The sequence below is a fragment of the Staurois parvus genome, unplaced genomic scaffold, assembly GCF_062004578.1.
Source record: "Staurois parvus isolate SC_StPar_1 unplaced genomic scaffold, SC_StPar_1.0 ptg001709l, whole genome shotgun sequence".
NCBI classification, from domain to species: domain Eukaryota; kingdom Metazoa; phylum Chordata; class Amphibia; order Anura; family Ranidae; genus Staurois; species Staurois parvus.
Window position 1 is genome coordinate 163,829 of NW_028319505.1, and position 24,482 is coordinate 188,310.

Below are 24,482 nucleotides of genomic sequence, written 5' to 3' on the forward strand. Positions count from 1 at the left end.
ACACGGGCACTGTGGACACAAGGACATGGACACATGGACAAGGACACCATTGAAAACAGCCCGATACCCGCTTCAAATATACAGACCCCACAATAATCCACACAGACCCCAGAGAAGGACAAACACTGCTGTATGAGACTGACTCACATAAAAGTGCTCCAAGTGGAAGAGGTAGGTGAAGGGCTGGAGATGTCCACAGCTCGGAGGAAGAGGCAGGGGGTAGAAGCTGACTGAGAAGCTGCAGGGTAGAAGCAGCGGAAGGTCCTTGTGCCACGTCACCTCCCATACGTAGAAGAGGCATTGCTGACTCTGTATGTCCTGAATAAAAAAAAAAAAGATAGTGAGAACAGGCTGAAGACCTCACAGGGAAGAAGAGGTGACCAGAGAACAGGAGAGGAGGTGATGGCAGGCCAAGGAAATCCACCAATGGGTGAGGAGGTGGAAGCATTTTATGGGGTAATGGCTCTTCAGGGAAGTGAAGGTGATGGGAGGTCAGGGGAGGATTGGAGAACTCTCTGGGTTAGAGGAGATGATGGGAGGCTGGAAGAGTGGAATTATTGGGGGGAAGTTTAGCCAGATGAGTTTGAGGGAGAAGTGCTAATAGAAGGCTAAGGGAACCTTTCCAAGGGAGAGGATTGATGGAAGACTGATAGACCACTCCAGTGGAGAAATGGTGGAATGCTGGTAGACCAACCCAAGGGGAAAAGAGGTGATGGGAGGTTAGTAGACCACTCGAGGGCAGGAGAAGAGAGGGGAGGTTAGCAGACTACTCCAGGGCACTGGAGGAACTGAGGGGATGGTCAACCACTCCAGGACAGGAGAAGAGACGAGAGGTTAGTAGTTGACTCCAGGGTAGGGGAAGGGATTGGGGGGGGGGGATTGGTAAACCACCCCAGGGTAGGGAAAGGGATGGGGGGGGGGGGGGGTTGGTAAACCACTCCAGGGCAGGGGAAGTGATGGGGGGGGGGGTTGGTAAACCACTCCAGGGCAGGGGAAGTGATGGGGGGGGGGGTTGGTAAACCACTCCAGGGCAGGGGAAGGGATGGGGGGGTTGGGTAAACCACTCCAGGGCAGGGGAAGGGATGGGGGGGGGTTGGTAAACCACTCCAGGGCAGGGGAAGAGATGGGGGGGTTGTTAAACCACTCCAGGGCAGGGGAAGAGATGGGGGGGTTGTTGGACCACTCCAGGGCAGGGGAAGAGATGGGGGGGTTGTTGGACCACTCCAGGGCAGGGGAAGAGATGGGAGGTTGCTGGACCACTCCAGGGCAGGGGAAGAGATGGGAGGTTGTTGGACCACTCCAGGGCAGGGGAAGAGATGGGAGGTTGTTGGACCACTCCAGGGCAGGGGAAGAGATGGGAGGTTGTTGGACCACTCCAGGGCAGGGGAAGAGATGGGAGGTTGTTGGACCACTCCAGGGCAGGGGAAGAGATGGGAGGTTGTTGGACCACTCCAGGGCAGGGGAAGAGATGGGAGGTTGTTGGACCACTCCAGGGCAGGGGAAGAGATGGGAGGTTGTTGGACCACTCCAGGGCAGGGGAAGGGATGGGGGGGTTGGTAAACCACTCCAGGGCATGGGAAGGGATGGGGGGGTTGGTAAACCACTCCAGGGCAGGGGAAGGGATGGGGGGTTGGTAAACCACTCCAGGGCAGGGGAAGGGATGGGGGGTTGGTAAACCACTCCAGGGCAGGGGAAGGGATGGGGGGGGGGGGGTTGGTAAACCACTCCAGGGCAGGGGAAGAGATGGGAGGTTGTTGGACCACTCCCGGGTAGGGGAAGAGATGGGAGGTTGTTGGACCACTCCATGGATGAGGAAGTGGTGGGAGGTTGATAGACCACTCCAGGGGAGAGGAGGGGGTGGAAGGCTGGTAGACCAGACCATGGCAGGGGAAGAGATAGGAGGTTAGTAGACCACTCCATAGATGAGGATGTGATGGGAGGATGGTAGACCACTCCAAGGAAGAGGAAGTGATTGAAGGAAATGAGACACAGAAGTCTAAAGAACACACAGAGGGGGACACAGTGACATTATTACCTGGCTGTCTTGGGAGTGGAGGGGAAGGAACTGCAGATCCCGGGAGGAGGTGAGGCAACTATTCGATAATTGGAAGTTGAAGTCACAGATGTTTTCCACACGAATCTGGATATATTTTCTGGAGGAATGGAGAGAGATCACAACACAGCAACACATAGGATCCAAAACATACCAGAGAGCAGGGTGAGAGGACTTACAAAGGGAAGTCCAATAGTAGCACAGCTCACAAGGTGATTGAGGGATGAAGGACCTCTCTATGTGATAGAACAAACATGAAGGGGCAATGAGGGACGTCTGGGACAGGGGAGGTAGAGGCGGACCTCTCCTGGGAGGTCAGGCACACCCCCACACCTCTGCAGTGCTCACCTTGTTCCAGAGGACAGTAAGGCATGTTGGGCTCTCAGCGGGAGGTGGAAGGTCAGGCTGATGATGGTGGAATAGATGGACCATGGACAGTCCACAGACACCTTTGGAAAACAAAAAAGTGTCAGTGCCATTGAGGACTCCCAGTAGAAGTGTCAGTGCCATTGAGGACTCCCAGTAGAAGTGTCAGTGCCATTGAGGACTCCCAGTAGAAGTGTCAGTGCCATTGAGGACTCCCAGTAGAAGTGTCAGTGCCATTGAGGACTCCCAGTAGAAGTGTCAGTGCCATTGAGGACTCCCAGTAGAAGTGTCAGTGCCATTGAGGACTCCCAGTAGAAGTGTCAGTGCCATTGAGGACTCCCAGTAGAAGTGTCAGTGCCATTGAGGACTCCCAGTAGAAGTGTCAGTGCCATTGAGGACTCCCAGTAGTTATGTATAAGACGTCGTCACTCACCCGCTGCTCCGCAACGTTCCCCCGGGAGTCGGGCGTATCCTTTCCCCTGCGCGGAACTTCGCCATTCAATAAACGTCCTGTTTCCGGTAACAGACAAACCACGTCCAGTTCAAACTCCATGAGATGATAAGGGGGGGCTGGCGGGAGAGCGATGCTGGTCACTTTGTCCGATCGATGGATGATCAGAGGACTTAATGACACATCACCTGGAAAGACAAGACACAGACTGGGAGATGAACAATGACCAGGAATATTACCCAATGCCATGGCAGACGGTGAGATATGGCCACCATGATTATTACCCAATGCCATGGCAGAGAGTGAGACACGGCCACCATGATAATTACTCAATGCCATGGCAGACGGTGAGATATGGCCACCATGATTATTACCCAATGCCATGGCAGACGGTGAGATATGGCCACCATGATTATTACCCAATGACATGGCAGACCATGAGATATGGCCACCATGAATATTTCCCATTGCCATGGCAGACCTTGAGACACGGCCACCATTATTATTATTACCCAATGCCATGGCAGATGGTGAGATATGGCCACCATGATTACCCAATGCCATGGCAGACCGTGAGATATGACCACCATGATTATTTCCCCTTGCCATGGCAGACGGTGAGATATGGCCACCATGATTACCCAATGCCATGGCAGACCTTGAGACACGGCCACCATAATTACCCAAATGCCATGTCAGACCTTGAGACACGGCCACCATGATTACCCAATGCCATGGCAGACCTTGAGACACGGCCACCATGATTACCCAATGCCATGGCAGACCTTGAGACACGGCCACCATGATTATTACCCAATGCCATGGCAGACGGTGAGATATGGCCACCATGATTATTACCCAATGCCATGGCAGACCGTGAGATATGGCCACCATGATTACCCAATGCCATGGCAGACCTTGAGACACAGCCACCATGATTATTACCCAATGCCATGGCAGACCTTGAGACACAGCCACCATGATTATTACCCAATGCCATGGCAGGCGGTGAGATATGGCCACCATGATTATTACCCAATGCCATGGCAGGCGGTGAGATATGGCCACCATGATTATTACCCAATGCCATGGCAGGCGGTGAGATATGGCCACCATGATTAACCAATGCCATGGCAGACCTTGAGACACGGCCACCATGATTATTACCCAATGCCATGGCAGACCTTGAGACACGGCCACCATGATTATTACCCAATGCCATGGCAGAGAGTAAGACACGGCCACCATGATTATTACCCAATGCCATGGCAGACGGTGAGATATGGCCACCATGACTTGGAGAACCAGATCTGCCATTAGCAACAACAGCTTTGCAACAGTTATCTCCCAGTAGGAAGGTCAGCAGTGGCCCTACTGACACTGGGAGCAAGGGACCACAACGGGACCGACATACTCACCATGACTGTTCTGGTAGACGGACGCCTTCGTGTCCGGTGCGGGGATAATGGGCATCGTATCGGCATTACTGAGCTGCAGGGTGTCCCCCTCCTTCACCCGATAATGTCCAGTTGTCACTGTAAACTTTAACTTCTGAGGAACCCCGGCCAGGAGGAAATCTACAGGAAGGAGAACAGTCAGTGACGTGATACGTATCTGTACGAGCACACGGGTCATGTATGTACTGTGTGTGGGGGAGGGGACTACAGACTAGTATGGGGGAACGGAAAACACAGACACACGTATCTGTACGAGCACACGGGTCATGTATGTACTGTGTGTGGGGGAGGGGACTACAGACTAGTATGGGTGAACGGAAAATCCAGACACACGTATCTGTACGAGCACACGGGTCATGTATGTACTGTGTGTGGGGGAAGGGACTATAGATCAGTACAGGTGAACTGATTGGGGGAATTGCTGGGTTTTCTACAATTGATTGGCCGTCCGGAGTATTGAATGATTGTATTGATTATATCAGTTATTGAACGCCATGTAATAGGTGGGCGTGGCCATCGGTTCAGGGATGTAGCAGAGGGATCTACATCTGTCCAATGATCCAGGAAGTAGTGGAAGGATCTACCTATGTCCAATGAACAGGGGGAGATCAAGGATGTAGCAGAGGGATCTACCTCTGTCCAATGAGCATGGAGAGGATCCAGGAAGTAGCAGAGGGATCTAAATCCAATAAGCAGAGAGGGGATCCAGGACATAGCAGAGGGATCTACCTCTATCCAATGAGCAGAGAGGGGATCCAGGAAGTAGCAGAGAGATCTACCTCTGTCCAATGAGCATGGAGGTGATCCAGGAGGTAGCAGAGGGATCTATCTAAATCCAATGAAAAGAGAGAGGACCCAGGATGTAGCAGAGGGACCTACCTCTGTACAATGAGCAGGGAGGGGATCCAGAAAGTAGCAGAGGGATCTACCTCTATCCAATGAGCAGAGAGGGGATCCAGGAAGTAGCAGAGAGATCTACCTCTGTCCAATGAGCATGGAGGTGATCCAGGAGGTAGCAGAGGGATCTATCTAAATCCAATGAAAAGTGAGAGGACCCAGGATGTAGCAGAGGGATCTACCTCTGTACAATGAGCAGGGAGGGGATCCAGAAAGTAGCAGAGGGATCTACCTCTGTACAATGAGCAGGGAGGGGATCCAGAAAGTAGCAGAGGGATCTACCTCTGTCCAATAAGCAGGGAGAGGATCCAGGAAGTAGCAGAGGGATCTACCTCTGTCCAATGAGCAGAGAGGGAATCCAGGAAGTAGCAGAGGGACCTACCTATGTCCAATGAACAGAGAGGGGATCCAGGAAGTAGCAGAGGGATCTACCGCTGTCCAATGAGCAGAGAGGGGATCAGCAAGTAGCAGAGGGATCTACCTCTGTCCAATGAGCATGGAGAGGATCCAGGAAGTAGCAGAGGGATCTAAATCCAATAAGCAGAGAGGGGATCCAGGACATAGCAGAGGGATCTACCTCTATCCAATGAGCAGAGAGGGGATCCAGGAAGTAGCAGAGAGATCTACCTCTGTCCAATGAGCATGGAGGTGATCCAGGAGGTAGCAGAGGGATCTATCTAAATCCAATGAAAAGAGAGAGGACCCAGGATGTAGCAGAGGGACCTACCTCTATCCAATGAGCAGAGAGGGGATCCAGGAAGTAGCAGAGAGATCTACCGCTGTCCAATGAGCAGAGAGGGGATCAGCAAGTAGCAGAGGGACCTACCTCTGTCCAATGAGCAGAGAGGGGATCCAGGAAGTAGCAGAGAGATCTACCTCTGTCCAATGAGCAGAGAGGGGATGCAGGAAGTAGCAGAGGGACCTACCTCTGTCCAATGAGCATGGAGGTGATCCAGGAGGTAGCAGAGGGATCTATCTAAATCCAATGAGCAGAGAGAGGACCCAGGATGTAGCAGAGGGATCTACCTCTGTCCAATGAGCAGGGAGAGGATCCAGGAAGTAGCAGAGGGATCTACCTCTGTCCAATGAGCAGAGAGGGGATGCAGGAAGTAGCAGAGGGATCTACCTCTGTCCAATGAGCATGGAGGGGATCCAGGATGTAGCAGAGGGACCTACCTCTGTCCAATGAGCAGAGAGGGGATCCACAAAGTAGCGGAGGGACCTACCTCTGTCCAATGAGCAGAGAGGGGATCCACAAAGTAGCAGAGGGATCTATCTAAATCCAATGAGCATGGAGGGGATCCAGGACGTGGCGGAGGGATCTATCTAAATCCAATGAGCATGGAGGGGATCCAGGACGTAGCAGAGGGATCTACCTCTGTCCAATGAGCAGAGAGGGGATGCAGGAAGTAGCAGAGGGATCTACCTCTGTCCAATGAGCATGGAGGGGATCCAGGATGTAGCAGAGGGATCTACCTCTGTCCAATGAGCAGAGAGGGGATCCACAAAGTAGCGGAGGGACCTACCTCTGTCCAATGAGCAGAGAGGGGATCCACAAAGTAGCGGAGGGACCTACCTCTGTCCAATGAGCAGAGAGGGGATCCACAAAGTAGCAGAGGGATCTATCTAAATCCAATGAGCATGGAGGGGATCCAGGACGTGGCGGAGGGATCTATCTAAATCCAATGAGCATGGAGGGGATCCAGGACGTAGCAGAGGGATCTACCTCTGTCCAATGAGCAGAGAGGGGATGCAGGAAGTAGCAGAGGGATCTACCTCTGTCCAATGAGCATGGAGGGGATCCAGGATGTAGCAGAGGGATCTACCTCTGTCCAATGAGCAGAGAGGGGATCCACAAAGTAGCGGAGGGACCTACCTCTGTCCAATGAGCAGAGAGGGGATCCACAAAGTAGCGGAGGGACCTACCTCTGTCCAATGAGCAGAGAGGGGATCCACAAAGTAGCAGAGGGATCTATCTAAATCCAATGAGCATGGAGGGGATCCAGGACGTAGCAGAGGGATCTACCTCTGTCCAATGAGCATGGAGGGGATCCAGGACGTGGCGGAGGGATCTATCTAAATCCAATGAGCATGGAGGGGATCCAGGACGTGGCGGAGGGATCTATCTAAATCCAATGAGCATGGAGGGGATCCAGGACGTAGCAGAGGGATCTACCTCTGTCCAATGAGCATGGAGGGGATCCAGGAAGCAGCAGAGGGATCTACCTCTGTCCAATGAGCATGGAGGGGATCCAGAAAGTAGCAGAGGGATCTACCGCTGTCCAATGAGCAGAGAGGGGATCAGCAAGTAGCAGAGGGATCTACCTCTGTCCAATGAGCATGGAGAGGATCCAGGAAGTAGCAGAGGGATCTAAATCCAATAAGCAGAGAGGGGATCCAGGACATAGCAGAGGGATCTACCTCTATCCAATGAGCAGAGAGGGGATCCAGGAAGTAGCAGAGAGATCTACCTCTGTCCAATGAGCATGGAGGTGATCCAGGAGGTAGCAGAGGGATCTATCTAAATCCAATGAAAAGTGAGAGGACCCAGGATGTAGCAGAGGGATCTACCTCTGTACAATGAGCAGGGAGGGGATCCAGAAAGTAGCAGAGGGATCTACCGCTGTCCAATGAGCAGAGAGGGGATCAGCAAGTAGCAGAGGGACCTACCTCTGTCCAATGAGCAGAGAGGGGATCCAGGAAGTAGCAGAGAGATCTACCTCTGTCCAATGAGCATGGAGGTGATCCAGGAGGTAGCAGAGGGATCTATCTAAATCCAATGAGCAGAGAGAGGACCCAGGATGTAGCAGAGGGATTTACCTCTGTCCAATGAGCAGGGAGAGGATCCAGGAAGTAGCAGAGAGATCTATCTAAATCCAATGAGCATGGAGGGGATCCAGGACGTAGCAGAGGGATCTACCTCTGTCCAATGAGCATGGAGGGGATCCAGGACGTAGCAGAGGGATCTACCTCTGTCCAATGAGCATGGAGGGGATCCAGGACGTGGCGGAGGGATCTATCTAAATCCAATGAGCATGGAGGGGATCCAGGAAGTAGCAGAGGGATCTACCTCTGTCCAATGAGCATGGAGGGGATCCAGGATGTGGCGGAGGGATCTATCTAAATCCAATGAGCATGGAGGGGATCCAGGAAGTAGCAGAGGGATCTACCTCTGTCCAATGAGCAGAGAGGGGATCCACAAAGTAGCAGAGGGATCTATCTAAATCCAATGAGCATGGAGGGGATCCAGGACGTAGCAGAGGGATCTACCTCTGTCCAATGAGCATGGAGGGGATCCAGGACGTGGCGGAGGGATCAGTGTCAGGGGCGATTCATTCTGTCACTCACCGCTCAGTGGCTCCACCTTCAGTTGGGGCTCCTGGGAGTACACGTCATACTGCACGATGGGGTAGACGTGCGGCAGGAGGAGCTGCACATCCCCGAACGATGCCGAGAGCTGGCGTAACGTGTAGGTCCCCGCCTCCTGCGCCTGCACACATCAACATGGCCGATTAATCAGAGTCAGTCCCCTCCCCCATTCATCTACAGCACAGACACCAACACATGTTACAGGACCAATCAGACACAAGGAAACAACCAACTACCAATAATATACATGTATATACCTCTGACATATACCGCAGTGCTGTACAGAGATCACTGAGCCGCTCCCATCAGTCTCTGTACAGAGGAGCTTACACTCTAATGTCCCCTCCCCCACAGTCCCATCAGTCTCTGTACAGAGGAGCTTACACTCTAATGTCCCCTCCCCCACAGTCCCATCAGTCTCTGTACAGAGGAGCTTACACTCTAATGTCCCCTCCCCCGCAATCCCATCAGTCTCTGTACAGAGGAGCTTACACTCTAATGTCCCCTCCCCCGCAGTCCCATCAGTCTCTGTACCAGAGGAGCTTACACTCTAATGTCCCCTCCCCCGCAGTCCCATCAGTCTGTACCAGAGGAGCTTACACTCTAATGTCCCCTCCCCCCACAGTCCCATCAGTCTCTGTACAGAGGAGCTTACACTCTAATGCCCCCTCCCCCACAGTCCCATCAGTCTCTGTACAGAGGAGCTTACACTCTAATGTCCCCTCCCCCACAGTCACATCAGTCTCTGTACAGAGGAGCTTACACTCTAATGCCCCCTCCCCCACAGTCCCCATCAGTCTCTGTACAGAGGAGCTTACACTCTAATGTCCCCTCCCCCACAGTCCCATCAGTCTCTGTACAGAGGAGCTTACCCTCTAATGTCCCCTCCCCCACAGTCCCATCAGTCTCTGTACCAGAGGAGCTTGCACTCTAATGCCCCCCCCCCCACAGTCACATCAGTCTCTGTACCAGAGGAGCTTGCACTCTAATGTCCCCTCCCCCACAGTCACATCAGTCTGTACAGAGGAGCTTACACTCTAATGTCCCCTCCCCCACAGTCCCATCAGTCTCTGTACCAGAGGAGCTTACACTCTAATGTCCCCTCCCCCACAGTCCCATCTGTCTCTGTACCAGAGGAGCTTACACTCTAATGTCCCCTCCCCCACAGTCCCATCAGTCTCTGTACAGAGGAGCTTACACTCTAATGTCCCCTCCCCTGCAGTCACATCAGTCTCTGTACCAGAGGAGCTTACACTCTAATGTCCCCTCCCCCGCAGTCCCATCAGTCTGTACCAGAGGAGCTTACACTCTAATGTCCCCTCCCCCGCAGTCCCATCAGTCTCTGTACAGAGGAGCTTACACTCTAATGTCCCCTCCCCCCACAGTCCCATCAGTCTCTGTACAGAGGAGCTTACACTCTAATGCCCCCTCCCCCACAGTCCCATCAGTCTCTGTACAGAGGAGCTTACACTCTAATGTCCCCTCCCCCACAGTCACATCAGTCTCTGTACAGAGGAGCTTACACTCTAATGCCCCCTCCCCCACAGTCCCATCAGTCTCTGTACAGAGGAGCTTACACTCTAATGTCCCCTCCCCCACAGTCCCATCAGTCTCTGTACAGAGGAGCTTACCCTCTAATGTCCCCTCCCCCACAGTCCCATCAGTCTCTGTACCAGAGGAGCTTGCACTCTAATGTCCCCTCCCCCACAGTCACATCAGTCTGTACAGAGGAGCTTACACTCTAATGTCCCCTCCCCCACAGTCCCATCAGTCTCTGTACCAGAGGAGCTTACACTCTAATGTCCCCTCCCCCACAGTCACATCAGTCTGTACAGAGGAGCTTACACTCTAATGTCCCCTCCCCCACAGTCACATCAGTCTCTGTACAGAGGAGCTTACACTCTAATGTCCCCTCCCCCACAGTCCCATCAGTCTCTGTACAGAGGAGCTTACACTCTAATGTCCCCTCCCCCACAGTCCCATCTGTCTCTGTACCAGAGGAGCTTACACTCTAATGCCCCCTCCCCCACAGTCCCATCTGTCTCTGTACCAGAGGAGCTTACACTCTAATGTCCCCTCCCCCACAGTCCCATCAGTCTCTGTACACAGGAGCTTACACTCTAATGTCCCCTCCCCCACAGTCCCATCTGTCTCTGTACCAGAGGAGCTTACGCTCTAATGCCCCCTCCCCCACAGTCCCATCAGTCTCTGTACAGAGGAGCTTACGCTCTAATGCCCCCTCCCCCGCAGTCCCATCAGTCTGTACCAGAGGAGCTTACACTCTAATGTCCCCTCCCCCACAGTCCCATCAGTCTCTGTACAGAGGAGCTTACACTCTAATGTCCCCTCCCCCACAGTCACATCAGACTCTGTACAGAGGAGCTTACACTCTAATGTCCCCTCCCCCACAGTCCCATCAGTCTCTGTACCAGAGGAGCTTGCACTCTAATGTCCCCTCCCCCACAGTCCCATCAGTCTCTGTACAGAGGAGCTTACACTCTAATGTCCCCTCCCCCACAGTCACATCAGACTCTGTACAGAGGAGCTTACACTCTAATGTCCCCTCCCCCACAGTCCCATCAGTCTCTGTACAGAGGAGCTTGCACTCTAATGTCCCCTCCCCCACAGTCACATCAGTCTCTGTACCAGAGGAGCTGACACTCTAACCCTTCCCACCCTGCAATACCTGCAGCTCTTCCTCTCTCCCTGATTGGCCAGCAGTGTCATGTGATCAGCGGACATTACCTGGGCCTGGAAGGTCAGGTGATTGACCCCGGGTTGCAGGGTGACGTGACTACACTTGACGGTGTGCGCCCCGCCGTCCAGGTTCAGGGTGGAGTGTCTGTCCATAGGGGAGGAGGCGGAGTCCTGCGCTCGCAGTAACATGTGCACGTTTTTGCAGATGACCCCCGTGCTCACCAGCCCCCCCTCCGACGGGCTTTTTTCATGCATTTCTGCCAGTTCCAGTGCCGGTGGAGGGGATGGAATTCCCAGTGTGCCTTCCGTCTGAAAGTGGACAGCGCCACCCGCAGGTTTGTGGCGGGTCAGCCATTCGGCAGTTTTCCGGTAGCTGTTCTTGTCCAAACTGTAATGGAAGTGTCCTGAGAGGTGCTCCAGGTGGAAGGGTTCCGGCATCAGGCTGAGAAGGGTCAACTCCATGCACAGCGACCCGCCCACGTGAACCACCGCGTTGGGGGGATCGAACCGCAGTGACGTCAGCCGAGCAAACGAGCCAAACGGGAGGCCGAAGTGACCTGGAGAGGGGAGAGAAGAGAGTCAACATGGACCTGGAGAGAAGAGAAGAGCGTCAACATGGTGGACCTGGAGAGTAGAGAGGGGAGAAGAGCGTCAACATGGTGGACCTGGAGAGTAGAGAGGGGAGAAGAGCGTCAACATGGACCTGGAGAGAAGAGAAGAGCGTCAACATGGTGGACCTGGAGAGGAGAGAAGAGCGTCAACATGGTTGACCTGGAGAGTAGAGAGGAGAGAAGAGCGTCAACATGGTTGACCTGGAGAGTAGAGAGGAGAGAAGAGCGTCAACATAGTGGACCATGAGAGGAGAGAGGAGAGAAGAGCGTCAACATGGTGGACCTGAAGAATAGAGAGGAGAGAAGAGCGTCAACATGGTGGACCTGGAGAATAGAGAGGAGAGAAGAGTGTCAACATGGTGGACCTGGAGAGTAGAGAGGAGAGAAGAGCGTCAACATGGTGGACCTGGAGAGTAGAGAGGAGAGAAGAGCGTCAACATGGTGGACCTGGAGAGTAAGGAGGAAAGAAGAGCGTCAACATGGTGGACCTGGAGAGTAGAGAGGAGAGAAGAGCGTCAACATGGTGGACCTGGAGAGTAGAGAGGAGAGAAGAGCGTCAACATGGTGGACCTGGAGAGTAGAGAGGAGAGAAGAGTGTCAACATGGTGGACCTGGCGATGTGTACAGCCTGCAGTGGCCAACGAAACTGACAGAGGGTTTGTGGACATCCCCATTCTGGGCGGGACTAACATACATCTTTTTAGTCAGATAGATATGAAGGATGTACAGAAGGGTTCCATAAAAGACATTTGCTTTGCCTGCTGTTTAAAGAGCTCAATAGCTCAAGCTTCGATTTAACAGAAGGGATTGAGTCAGGTGACCCCTAGCTCTTCCTCCAGAGCAGTGACTCATCATACCCCTCCTTCATGAACTGTCACTTCTCACCCACCTCCCTGGCCAGCAGCTGCTCCTTCCCCATCAACTCCTTCCTCCTCAGCAACTCCTTCCCCATCAGCAATCCCCAAGCAGTGATCCCTTCCCATCCCCAATGAGCAGCAACTCCTCCCCCCTTTTGAGCAGTGACTCCTCCTCCTCAATCCAAAGTGGTGACCCCTCTCCCTTCCCCCCTTAGGCGTGCTGCTCCTGAAGATGGCGGCATCAACCCAATCTATGAGATATTCAGCTGTGTCCTCTAATGAACCATAGAGAAAGCAGAAGATAGGAATTTCACTGATGGGTTCAAATGGTGCTTTCTGAAGGAGAACCAGATTCAGGTCCCACAGGGTCACAGGGAAAGGGATGGGGGAGCTATCATGGAGACCTTCTGTACAAAGACACTAATCAAAAGATGCCGAGGGTCTCGAACCAGATTAGGAATGAAAGAAAAATGACCTTTGATAGTGCCGAGACCCAAAACCTGATCCGGAAAGGATCCCAAGGAGAAAAGGGGTGGAATCCCCGAGAATCAAAGCAGGTAGACGTGTGCCTTCCATGTCTGCGGGAAGCAGACCTCCTAGCATCATAGGAATCACAGAATCATGACAATCTCCTCTACATCAGGATCTGGGTTCATCGGCCACCTGAGGACTGAAGCAAGATGACCAATTGGTCCTTGGTAACCTGGCAGCGTCCACCAAGCATCTGCCAGGAGTCTGAGCAGGTCAGAGCACCACGTCCACATGACCCAGTCCAGAGCAATGAGGATCACCTGAACCTTGATCATGAGTGCCACCAGGGCATCCACCTATCTAGTTTGTGATTGAACTTGGAGGCCATTAGGTCCACATCTGATGTCCCCGTGCGGTGACACAGTTCCTGGAACATCTGTGGTGTATAGATGACTCCCCCCATGGTCCAGGCACTGCCAGCTGAGGAAATCTGCCAGCCAATTGCCTACTCCCTGATCGTATATGGCTGACAAGGCCGAAACGTGACGTTCCCTCTAGGACAGGATCCCCATCTACCTCTCTTGGACCTTTGGTTCCTCCTGATAATTTCTGTGCACCACCACCATGGCGTTTTCTGACCTGAAGTGACAATAAAGGGCATTTTTTTTTCTTTTTTAAAACAACAAACATGTTCTACTTACCTGATCTGTAATGGTTTTACACAGAGCAGCCCCGATCCTCCTCTTCTCAGGTCCTCCACCGGTGCTCCTGGCCCCTCCGTCCTGCCAAGTGACCCCACAGCAAGCAGCTTGCTATGGGGTGACTCGAGCCAATACTCTGTATGTCCATTCACACGCAGAGCTGCGTCTCTACCCCACCCCCTCTCTCTCTTCATTGGCTCCTGGCTGTGATGGATAATAGCGGGAGCCAATAGCTCCCACTGCTGTCTCAGCCAACGAGGAGAGAGTCCCTGGAAAGCCAAGGCTCTGATGCACATCGCTGGATCATGAAGGGGCTCAGGTAAGTATTGAGGGGGCTGCAGAGAACTGAAGGTTTTTTACCTTCATGCATAGAATGACGCCTTGCGCCTTCACAACCACTTTCATACAGATCGCATGACCCTGCAGTAGGATGGTCCAACGTCGCAGTGACAGCCGAATTGCCCAACGTTCCTGGATATTACTTGGAGATTAGACTCCCCTGACAGCCAAGTCCCCAGCGGAAGACTCGAGACTTCTTCCCAGCCCAAAGGGCAAGCATCTGTCGTGAGGATCCTCCAAAAAGGTGGGAAGGAAGGACTTCCCCATCTCCAGAGACACTTCTGAGTCAGATTTCGGAGCCACCAAGTCAAGGACCACCTGGTCCTCAGGAACAAGAGATATTGGTCTGTCCAGAGACTGGATTGATTGGTTCCACAACGGCAGAATGTTGCGTTGCAGAGGTCTGGAGTGAGACCGGGTAAAAGGCAGCTCCTGGAAGGAGGTTACCATGAGACACGGAACCCTCATGCAAAAATGGCGACTTGGATGACTCCTGGACTTATGAGTATGACTGTGAGACTGAAGAGGTAGATGTTTCTCCTGTGGAAGGCACGTTCTGATCTAAACAACCACCTAGTCTGGTGACAGTTCTTCCTACCACAGAACAGGGACCCACCAAGCCTTGCTGCCCTCTCAGGACTGGGGGAGCCCCAGAACCACATGATGAAAACACAAAAGAGCCTGGTGGATCACCCCATGCACCATTTATGAATGATCCCCAAATAGATATACCCACAAAACGTAATCAATCTCACGGTTGTTCATCCCACTCAGCGTACTCCAGAACTCAGGAGGACACCACCGGGATCCTAGCCGGCTTACGCATTTCGAGGGCAGTACCCTCTTCCTCAGAGCCAAACCATTAGGACCCTCAAAGCTCAGCACTTTATACGGACTACGGCATGAGTACTCCAAGATACTCCGATTGACCCTCAGATTGGCCAGATGACCAACGAACTTTGTAACGGCTGGATGAGTATTGTGTGGCTTACATTGTTTGGTAGTCCTATGACCTCGGGGAGGTGTGGCCCATCCCTATGATGGGAGGGGCTTAGGGCACTTGTATAAATTGCTGAGCTGCGCATCCAGATGGTTTTAGCTCTGAGGAAGAAGGTACTGCCTTCAAAACTAGGATCCTGGTGGTGTTCTCCCAAGTCCTGGAGTACACCAAGTGGGACGGGCAAGCGTGATATTGAGGTCTAGCCTATCATATGGCTTGTGAGGTTTGTAGATTATTATTAAATGGTGCGGGGGGTACTGCACTTGGCTGGTGCGCCCCCTTTTGTGTTCTCATAGGATGGCACACACCACCCTGAGCTGCGTCTAGGAAGAGCTCATCTGCACGGGGACACAGGAAGGGTGCAGAGAAATCAAGGCGGGGCCAGTCTGAAGCACGTCCTTCACCCAAGCACCAGAGATACAAGCTGTCCAAGCATCTGCAAAGACCTATCTCCATTGACTGCACAACACCTCCACCCGTGTTATGGAGAGTGTATGAAGGTGTTCTATAGTCCCAACTTCTCTAGAGTGACAACGCTGCTCCCCCTAGGTGCCCGAGACAGGAAGTAGGCTCCCCGTAAAAAAAAAAAAAAAAAAAGCATGAAAAAAATTCCACCACCACATCCGAGGAACATGAAAATGTCGGTTCCTGGGTTTGGATGCAGCCAACATCACACAGCTGAAGACATCCATCATCCCGGGAAACCAGCAAAACATGGAGTCGTGCTGGAAGGAGGAGGAGTTTTTAGTTTGGTCAGCGTCCAATCCTCCTGTAGATGGCAGTATAACCTGAAGGAGAAAGACTTCCTGTGTCCCTCAATGGATGAGAATTGTAAAAACAGATAACCCAGCGCTCTTCTTGTTTCTGAGGGGAAGATGATTGGTGGCTATGAGCAGCACAGACTGTTCCCAACGGGGGAGGGGGCTGGAGTCTCCATTATATGCAGGATCATGAGGACAATATAAATGGGGATCCCCATCTGTCTGCCATCTTCCCCCACAGCCAGGGGTAAGGTCACCTCCACCAAGAGGGCAACAGCAGACCAAAGACTGGAATGCCAACTTATCACAGGAGCCAGGGCCCCGCTACCTCCAGGATCCCTCCACTTCCATGCCACCAGGGGGTAACACACCGTCTTCAGTGCCTCCTACCAGCAGGGACCCCCCCACCTCCAGTGCCCCTCCATCCCTAGGATCCCTCCACTTCTAGGGCCCCCTACCACCAGGGGTAACCCACAGTCTTTAGTGCCTCCTTCCAACTAGGGGCCTCCCACTTCTGAGGCCCCTCCATGTCTAGGATCCCTCCACTTCTGGGGCCCCTTCACCTCCAGGGCCTCCCTACCACCAGGGTTACCCACCATCTTTGGTGCCCCCTTCCACCGGAGGCCTCCCTATCTCTAGGATGCCTCCACCAGCAAGGCCCACTACCAGGGGTAGCCGACCACCTTTAGTGTCCCCTAACACCAGGGACCCCCAACCTTTGGGGCCCCTCCAACTCCAGGGCCTCCCTACCACCATGGTTACCCACCATCTTTAGTGCCCCCTTCCGCCGGGGGCCTCCCACTTCTGGGGCCCCTCCATCTCCAGGATCTCTCCACCAGCAAGGCCCACTACCAGGGGTAGCCCACCATCTTTACTGTCCCCTACCACCATGGGCCTCCGAATTCTGGAGCCCCTCCATCTCTAGGATCCCTCCTCCAGCAGGGCCCACTACCACCATGGTTACCCACCATCTTTAGTGTTCCCTTTCAACAGGAGCCTCCCACTTCTGGGGCTTCTCCATCTCTAGGATCCCTCCACTTCTGGGGCCCCTTCACTTCCAGGGCCTCCCTACCACCATGGTTACCCACCATCTTTAGTGCCCTCTTCCACTGGGGGGCCTCCCACTTCTGGAGCTCCTCCATCTGTAGGATCCCCCCACCAGCAGGGCCCACTACCACCAGGGTTAACCCACCATCTTTAGTGTCCCCTACCACCATGGCCTCCCACTTCTGGAGCCTCTCCATCTGTAGGATCCCTCCACCAGCAGGGCCCCCCTACCACAAGGGCCCATCAATCTCCAGGATCCACTCCCCTCCAACCACTAGGTTTCCCCCACCTTCAGGATCCTATCACTACTAAGGTCCATCCATCTTCAACATCCTTTCACCTCCATGGCCTCCACCATCAGGGTCACCACCTACACTGATAGGGGCGCCCCAACCTTTAGGATCCCTTCACCTTGAGGGCTTCCTACCTGTAGTGTTGGGGTTCTTCTCAGAGGACGCCAGGATTTCATGACAGTAGGTGACACGCTCATCCTGAGACAGGTTGGTGTCAGCGGCCAGGAGGCTGCAGGTCTGAAGGTATCTGTAGCAGCATTAAGGATGATGTGACTCCTTCAATGGACAGGGCGGTGGAAGAGCGGACACCCCAGAATCACGCACGTGAGAAGATAAAGGTGATCCCCCACCCGCTTTACAGGGGCACCCACCTACACTGTATCCTAAGGTACTCTTCCAGGGCTGCGTGGTACTTCAGGAGCTGGAATGAGGAGAAGGTATGGGCAGAGTAGGGGCAGGGTAGGGGCAGGGTATGGGCAGAGTATGGGCAGAGTATGGGCGGGGCATGGGCAGAGTATGGGCAGGGTATGGGCGGGGCATGGGCAGGGTATGGGCGGGGCATGGGCAGGGTATGGGCAGGGTATGGGCGGGGCATGGGCAGGGTATGGGCGGGGCATGGGCAGGGTATGGGCGGGGCATGGGCGGGGTATGGGCAGGATAGGGGCAGGATAGGGGCAGATTCGGTGTCATAAATACAACCGCAGAGGAAAAATACTTCAATGGAGTTCTACTCACCCGGCAGCATTGGATGGGACGCTTCTGTCAGAGGCCACATCAATGAGGAACGGCCATGGGATAGGCGGGTATTGCTGATTGGAGGAATGAGCTGTGGGATGGGTTAGTATTGATCTGAGGAGGAGGAGGCGGGACAGGTGAGTATTGATCTGAGGAGGAGGAGGCGGGACAGGTGAGTATTGATCAGAGCAGTGGGAGGCGGGACAGGCGAGTATTGATCGGAGCAGTGGGAGGCGGCACAGGTGAGTATTGATCTGAGGAGGGGGAGGCAGGACAGGTGAGTATTGATCAGAGCAGTGGGAGGCGGGACAGGCGAGTATTGATCGGAGCAGTGGGAGGCGGGACAGGCGAGTATTGATCGGAGCAGTGGGAGGCGGGACAGGCGAGTATTGATCGGAGCAGTGGGAGGCGGGACAGGCGAGTATTGATCGGAGTAGTGGGAGGCGGGACAGGCGAGTATTGATCGGAGCAGTGGGAGGCGGGACAGGCGAGTATTGATCGGAGCAGTGGGAGGCGGGACAGGCGAGTATTGATCTGAGGAGGGGGAGGCGGGACAGGCGAGTATTGATCGGAGCAGTGGGAGGCGGGACAGGCGAGTATTGATCGGAGCAGTGGGAGGCGGGACAGGCGAGTATTGATCGGAGCAGTGGGAGGCGGGACAGGCGAGTATTGATCTGAGGAGGGGGAGGCGGGACAGGCGGGTATTGCTGATTGGAGGAATGAGCTGTGGGATGGGTTAGTATTAATCTAAGGAGGCGGGACAGGCGAGTATTGATCGCAGCAGCGGGAGGCGGGACAGGCGAGTATTGCTGATTGGAGAAATGAGCTGTGGGATGGGTTAGTATTGATCTGAGGAGGAGGCGGCGAGACAGGTGAGTATTGACGGGAGCACAGCGGGAGGCGGGACACAGCGGGAGGCAGGACAGGCGAGTATTGATGGGAGCAGCGGGAGGCGGGACAGGCGAGTATTGATCTGAGGAGGGGGAGGCGGGACAGGAGAGTAATGATGGGAGCAGCGGGAGGCGGGACACAGCGGGAGGCGGGACAGGCGAGTATTGATGGGAGCACAGCGGGAGGCGGGACACAGCGGGAGGCGGGACAGGCGAGTATTGATGGGAGCAGCGGGAGGCTGGACAGGCGAGTATTGATGGGAGCAGCGGGAGGCGGGACAGGCGAGTATTGATCTGAGGAGGGGGAGGCGGGACAGGCGAGTATTGATCTGAGGAGGGGGAGGCGGGACAGGCGAGTATTGATCTGAGGAGGGGGAGGCGGGACAGGCGAGTATTGATCTGAGGAGGGGGAGGAGGGGGAGGCGGGACAGGCGAGTATTGATGGGATCAGCGGGAGGCGGGACACAGTGGGAGGCGGGACACAGTGGGAGGCGGGACTTGGCTGGATGGGGGTTATAGAAGGATACGGCTCGGTCTGTCCCAGCAGTTTCTGACACTCTGCCAGCTGCTTCCTGGTGTGGGTGAGGGGCAGAGACCACCCCTCTGACTGGTACATCCGGAGCGCCCCCTGCAGGTAGGGCTCAGCTTTCTGTGGCAAAGATTTCCTCCTGGAGAGAGAAGAGACATCAGATCAGAGATCACAAGAGGCGGGACCCATATACACCCTCCAAGTGACCCCATATACAGGATATACAGGGTGGAGAGATCAGACTATAGATCAGTATTACCTCTCCCTCATGTGACCCATTTCCCACCCCCCATCCCTGTACCCCTCCCCCCGTGTGACCACCTTCTCTCCCCCCATCCCTGTACCCCTCCCCAGTGTAACCCACTTCCTCCCCCCATCCCTGCACCCCTCCCCTCCATCCCTGCACCCCTCCCCTGTGTGAACACCTTCCCTCCCCCCATCCCTGTACCCCTCCCCAGTGTGACCCCTTTCCCTCCCCCATCCCTGTACCCCTCCCCAGTGTGACCCCTTTCCACCCCCCATCCCTGTACCCCTCCCCAGTGTGACCCCCCTTCCCCCCCCCCCATTACTGTACCCCTCCCCAGTGTGACCCCCCTTCCCTCCCCCCCATTACTGTACCCCTCCCCAGTATGACCCCTTTCCCTCCCCCCATCCCTTTACCCCTTTGGCTCCTCCTATACACGTTACCATGGTGATGACATACACAGAACACCACCAGGTAGAATTTGGACAGAGTAGCTCGGGGTGATACAATTCCCCTCCCCCCTTTCACCTAGAGGGGAGGGGGAAGACTGATCTAGTCCGGGGCCCACACATGTGCCCCCTTTCCCGTAATTGGCTTCACACAGGAGGATTCTATCCACATCACCTCCAATCAGAGCGCAGAGTACCGTTTCAGCCAACCTCTGACCTCCTCCAGAGACCAGTAGAGCGCCTCCGCTGGGCAGACGAGGTAACTACAAGCCAGGGACAGCTCCGACATCACCAAGTCTGGCATCATGTGATGGCCCCCAGGGGGTGCAATATGTCGTATCTGAGGTCACTCAGCCCTCCCCACTTACATGTAGAACTCGGCCAGATCCTTCCCCACCAGCTTGGCGGAGCGCGCTCTCCCGATGGTGTTGTACATCTGGATGGTGGCGTGGGCCAGCTCCTGCGGGCACAGATCATGTGATCAGATGAAGAAACATCACGTGATTGGCTGACCTAGGACATGGACCACTCACCAGGTAATGCTTCTCAAAGGCCTCCTCCGAGGACAGCGCCTCCTGCAGCTTCTTGTAGGGGCTCTGCGCCGTATTGGCTGTGGGGGGAGAGTAATATTTAATATATCACATGTAGGAAGCCACACCCCCGAGGAATACATAACGCCCATCCTCACCAGTCTCCGGCCTTTCTGCTCCCAGTCCAGCCAGCAGGTCTACCGTCCTCTGAAGATCCTCCGAGCATGGTCCCCCTTCCGAAACCAGACCACACAGGGAGCCCAGAGACTGCAGCTGTGACCACAAGGAGGAGGAGATCACAGAGGTGTCCACGGGACAACTGCCTAGTATGGGGGGGCAATACATGACACCCTACATCACCCCTACATTGGGGGTCAGTGGGGGGAATGTCCCTTACATTGGGGGTCAGTGGGAAGAATGTCCCTTACATTGGGGGTCAGTGGGAGGAATGTCCCTTACATTGGGGGTCAGTGGGAAGAATGTCCCTTACATTGGGGGGTCAGTGGGAAGAATGTCCCTTACATTGGGGGTCAGTGGGAAGAATGTCCCTTACATTGGGGGGGTCAGTGTGAAGAATGTCCCTTACATTGGGGGGTCAGTGTGCAGAATGTCCCTTACATTGGGGGGTCAGTGGGAAGAATGTCCCTTACATTGGGGGTCAGTGGGAAGAATGTCCCTTACATTGGGGGTCAGTGGGAAGAACGTCCCTTACATTGGGGGTCAGTGGGAAGAACGTCCCTTACATTGGGGGTCAGTGGGAAGAACGTCCCTTACATTGGGGGTCAGTGGGAAGAACGTCCCTTACATTGGGGGTCAGTGGGAAGAACGTCCCTTACATTGGGGGTCAGTGGGAAGAACGTCCCTTACATTGGGGGTCAGTGGGAAGAACGTCCCTTACATTGGGGGTCAGTGGGAAGAACGTCCCTTACATTGGGGGTCAGTGGGAAGAACGTCCCTTACATTGGGGGTCAGTGGGAAGAACGTCCCTTACATTGGGGGTCAGTGGGAAGAACGTCCCTTACATTGGGGGTCAGTGGGAAGAACGTCCCTTACATTGGGGGTCAGTGGGAAGAATGTCCCTTACATTGGGGGTCAGTGGGAAGAATGTCCCTTACATTGGGGGGGTCAGTGTGAAGAATGTCCCTTACATTGGGGGTCAGTGTGAAGAATGTCCCTTACATTGGAGGTCAGTGGGAAGAACGTCCCTTACATTGGGGGTCAGTGGGAAGAATGTCCCTTACATTGGGGGGGTCAGTGTGAAGAATGTCCCTTACATTGGGGGTCAGTGTGAAGAATGTCCCTTACATTGGGGGGTCAGTGGGAAGAATGTCCCTTACATTGGGGGTCAGTGGGAAGAATGTCCCTTACATTGGGGGTCAGTGGGAAGAATGTCCCTTACATTGGGGGTCGGTGGGAAGAATGTCCCTTACATTGGGGGTCAGTGGGAAGAACGTCCCTTACATTGGGGGTCAGTGGGAAGAACGTCCCTTACATTGGGGGTCGGTGGAAGAATGTCCCTTACATTGGGGGTCAGTGGGAAGAATGTCCCTTACATTGGGGGGTCAGTGGGAGGAATGTCCCTTACATTGGGGGTCAGTGGGAGGAATGTCCCTTACATTGGGGTCAGTGGGAAGAATGTCCCTTACATTGGGGGTCAGTGGGAAGAATGTCCCTTACATTGGGGGTCAGTGGGAAGAATGTCCCTTACATTGGGGGTCAGTGGGAAGAATGTCCCTTACATTGGGGGGGTCAGTGGGAAGAATGTCCCTTACATTGGGGATCAGTGGGTGGAATGTCCCTTACATTGGGGGTCAGTGGGTGGAATGTCCCTTACATTGGGGGTCAGTGGGAAGAATGTCCCTTACATTGGGGGTCAGTGGGTGGAATGTCCCTTACATTGGGGGTCAGTGGGAAGAATGTCCCTTACATTGGGGGTCAGTGGGTGGAATGTCCCTTACATTGGGGGTCAGTGGGTGGAATGTCCCTTACATTGGGGGTCACTGTATGAGAGGATGGATACGAGAAGACACTGGGTGACACATAGTAGAACACCAACCTTCTCCATGGCGTAGCTCCAGAGCCCCACGGTGTGGGAGATGTTGGCCTCGAGCTGAGCCCGGTCACAGCAGCCTTCTATCCTCTGCAGAACTTCCAGACAACTCAAGAAGACCCAGCAATCCAGAGCCCCAGGGGGGACAGAAACCTGCAGAAAGGGAAATGCACTGGTGGACTGGCCTCCTACTGGACCTCCTACCTTCCCACCATTCCCTGGTGTCACCAGCTCACCTCCAACAGGCGCAGCTCCTGGACGCAGTTATGAAGTAGTTCCAGGGCCCGGTTGGACACCTCCCAGGGCCTCTGCAGGAAGAGGAGTAAGGTGCACTGCCGTGAGAACAAGTAACTGGCGTAATTCCAGGAGATTGGCCCTCCGCCGCTGGATCATATCCCTCTTCTCCATGTCTATGGGCTTCCTCAGGGACAGACCATCCCAACTCTGAACCGGCTGGCAGAACGAGCTCAGCCAATTGGCTCCATCTAAGACATTGAAGGGCAGGAGGTCAACTCAACTGACAAGACATGCTGGGCCAAAGAATGCTTCTCCCTGCCCCCGACCCGACCAATAGTTATAGATTATACAAGAACGAATCAGAGCTCTGCAGACGCCTCGCCGGCCTATCCCATCTCAGATCTCTCCATTCGGGATCACTTACCGCCAGCGCCGAAGTTCAGCACATACTGCGAGAAGAGAGCGTCCAGCTCATCGTACTGAACCAACGCATCTTCAAACTGCTGCAACATCTCAAAGACAAAGGCCAGCTCCTCCTGGAAGAGAAAGATGAGCGATGGAACAACCAATGGATGACAATCTGCAGGGGGGGGGGAAGGGAGGACCTGGGGGGGGGGGGGGGGGGGGGAGGACCTGGGGGGGGGGGGAGGACCGTGGGGGGAGGGGAGGACCGGGGGGGGGGGGACCTGGGGGGGGGGGGGAGTGGAGGACCTGGGGGGGGAGGGGAGGACCTGGGGGGGGGAGTGGAGGACCTGGGGGGGGGGGGGGAGTGGAGGACCTGGGGGGGGAGTGGAGGACCTGGGGGGGAGGGGAGGACCTGGGGGGGAGGGGAGGACCTGGGGGGGAGGGGAGGACCTGGGGGGGAGGGAGGACCTGGGGGGGAGGGGAGGACCTGGGGGGGTTGGTGGAGGGGGTAGTATATAAAAGGAAGAAGAATCATTTGGTCTTCATAGAGTTAGGAAGCTTTGCATAGGATATAGGTGGTGGCCAATCCATCACAGGAGGAGTCTGGCTCCATGTACAGTGTAGAGATGGAATCCATTGTCCTCTATAGGGTTGGTCAATGTCTTCTTCTCCCTGTAGGAGGAGTCTGGCTCCATGTACAGTGCAGAGATGGAATTCATTGTCCTCTATAGGTGGAGGAAGCTCTGTATGGGGTAAAGATGCTGGACAATGTCTGGTCTACAGAAGGAACCCAGAGTCCTCCACAGAAGGAGATGTTGGAAGTTGATGTGTCATGTGGTGTAGAGGGGTGCCAGGGGGGGTCGCATGATGTAGAGGGGTGCTGGGGTGTCATGTGTGGTAGAGGGGTACCACGTGACGCAGAGGGGTGTCATGTGGTAGAGAGTGCCGTGTGATGCAGAGGGGTGCTGCGTGACATAGAGGGGTGCTGCGTGACGTAGAGGGGTGCTGCGTGACGTAGAGGGGTGCTGCGTGACGTAGAGGGG

The 24,482-nt window shown here is 54.7% G+C and overlaps 1 protein-coding gene across 1 annotated transcript in view; it reads right to left on the reverse strand.

The window, feature by feature from the left end:
• TRAPPC10 (trafficking protein particle complex subunit 10) overlaps positions 1–23,584 on the reverse strand; it is a 33,073-nt gene extending 9,489 nt beyond the window's left edge. Inside the window, exons 1-15 of the mRNA XM_089663536.1 lie at positions 23,459–23,584; positions 23,034–23,282; positions 22,804–22,950; positions 20,906–21,020; positions 20,751–20,827; positions 20,586–20,677; positions 19,523–19,663; positions 17,505–17,617; positions 11,339–11,847; positions 8,573–8,714; positions 4,289–4,447; positions 2,853–3,058; positions 2,402–2,502; positions 2,036–2,153; positions 148–318 (exon numbers count right to left, since the gene is read on the reverse strand). Of these exons, the coding sequence (XP_089519662.1) occupies positions 148–318; positions 2,036–2,153; positions 2,402–2,502; positions 2,853–3,058; positions 4,289–4,447; positions 8,573–8,714; positions 11,339–11,847; positions 17,505–17,617; positions 19,523–19,663; positions 20,586–20,677; positions 20,751–20,827; positions 20,906–21,020; positions 22,804–22,812 (1,953 nt within the window). The 5' untranslated portion in view covers positions 22,813–22,950; positions 23,034–23,282; positions 23,459–23,584. The remainder of the gene's footprint in view (positions 1–147; positions 319–2,035; positions 2,154–2,401; positions 2,503–2,852; positions 3,059–4,288; positions 4,448–8,572; positions 8,715–11,338; positions 11,848–17,504; positions 17,618–19,522; positions 19,664–20,585; positions 20,678–20,750; positions 20,828–20,905; positions 21,021–22,803; positions 22,951–23,033; positions 23,283–23,458) is intronic.
• Between the last annotated feature and the right edge of the window lie 898 nt (positions 23,585–24,482).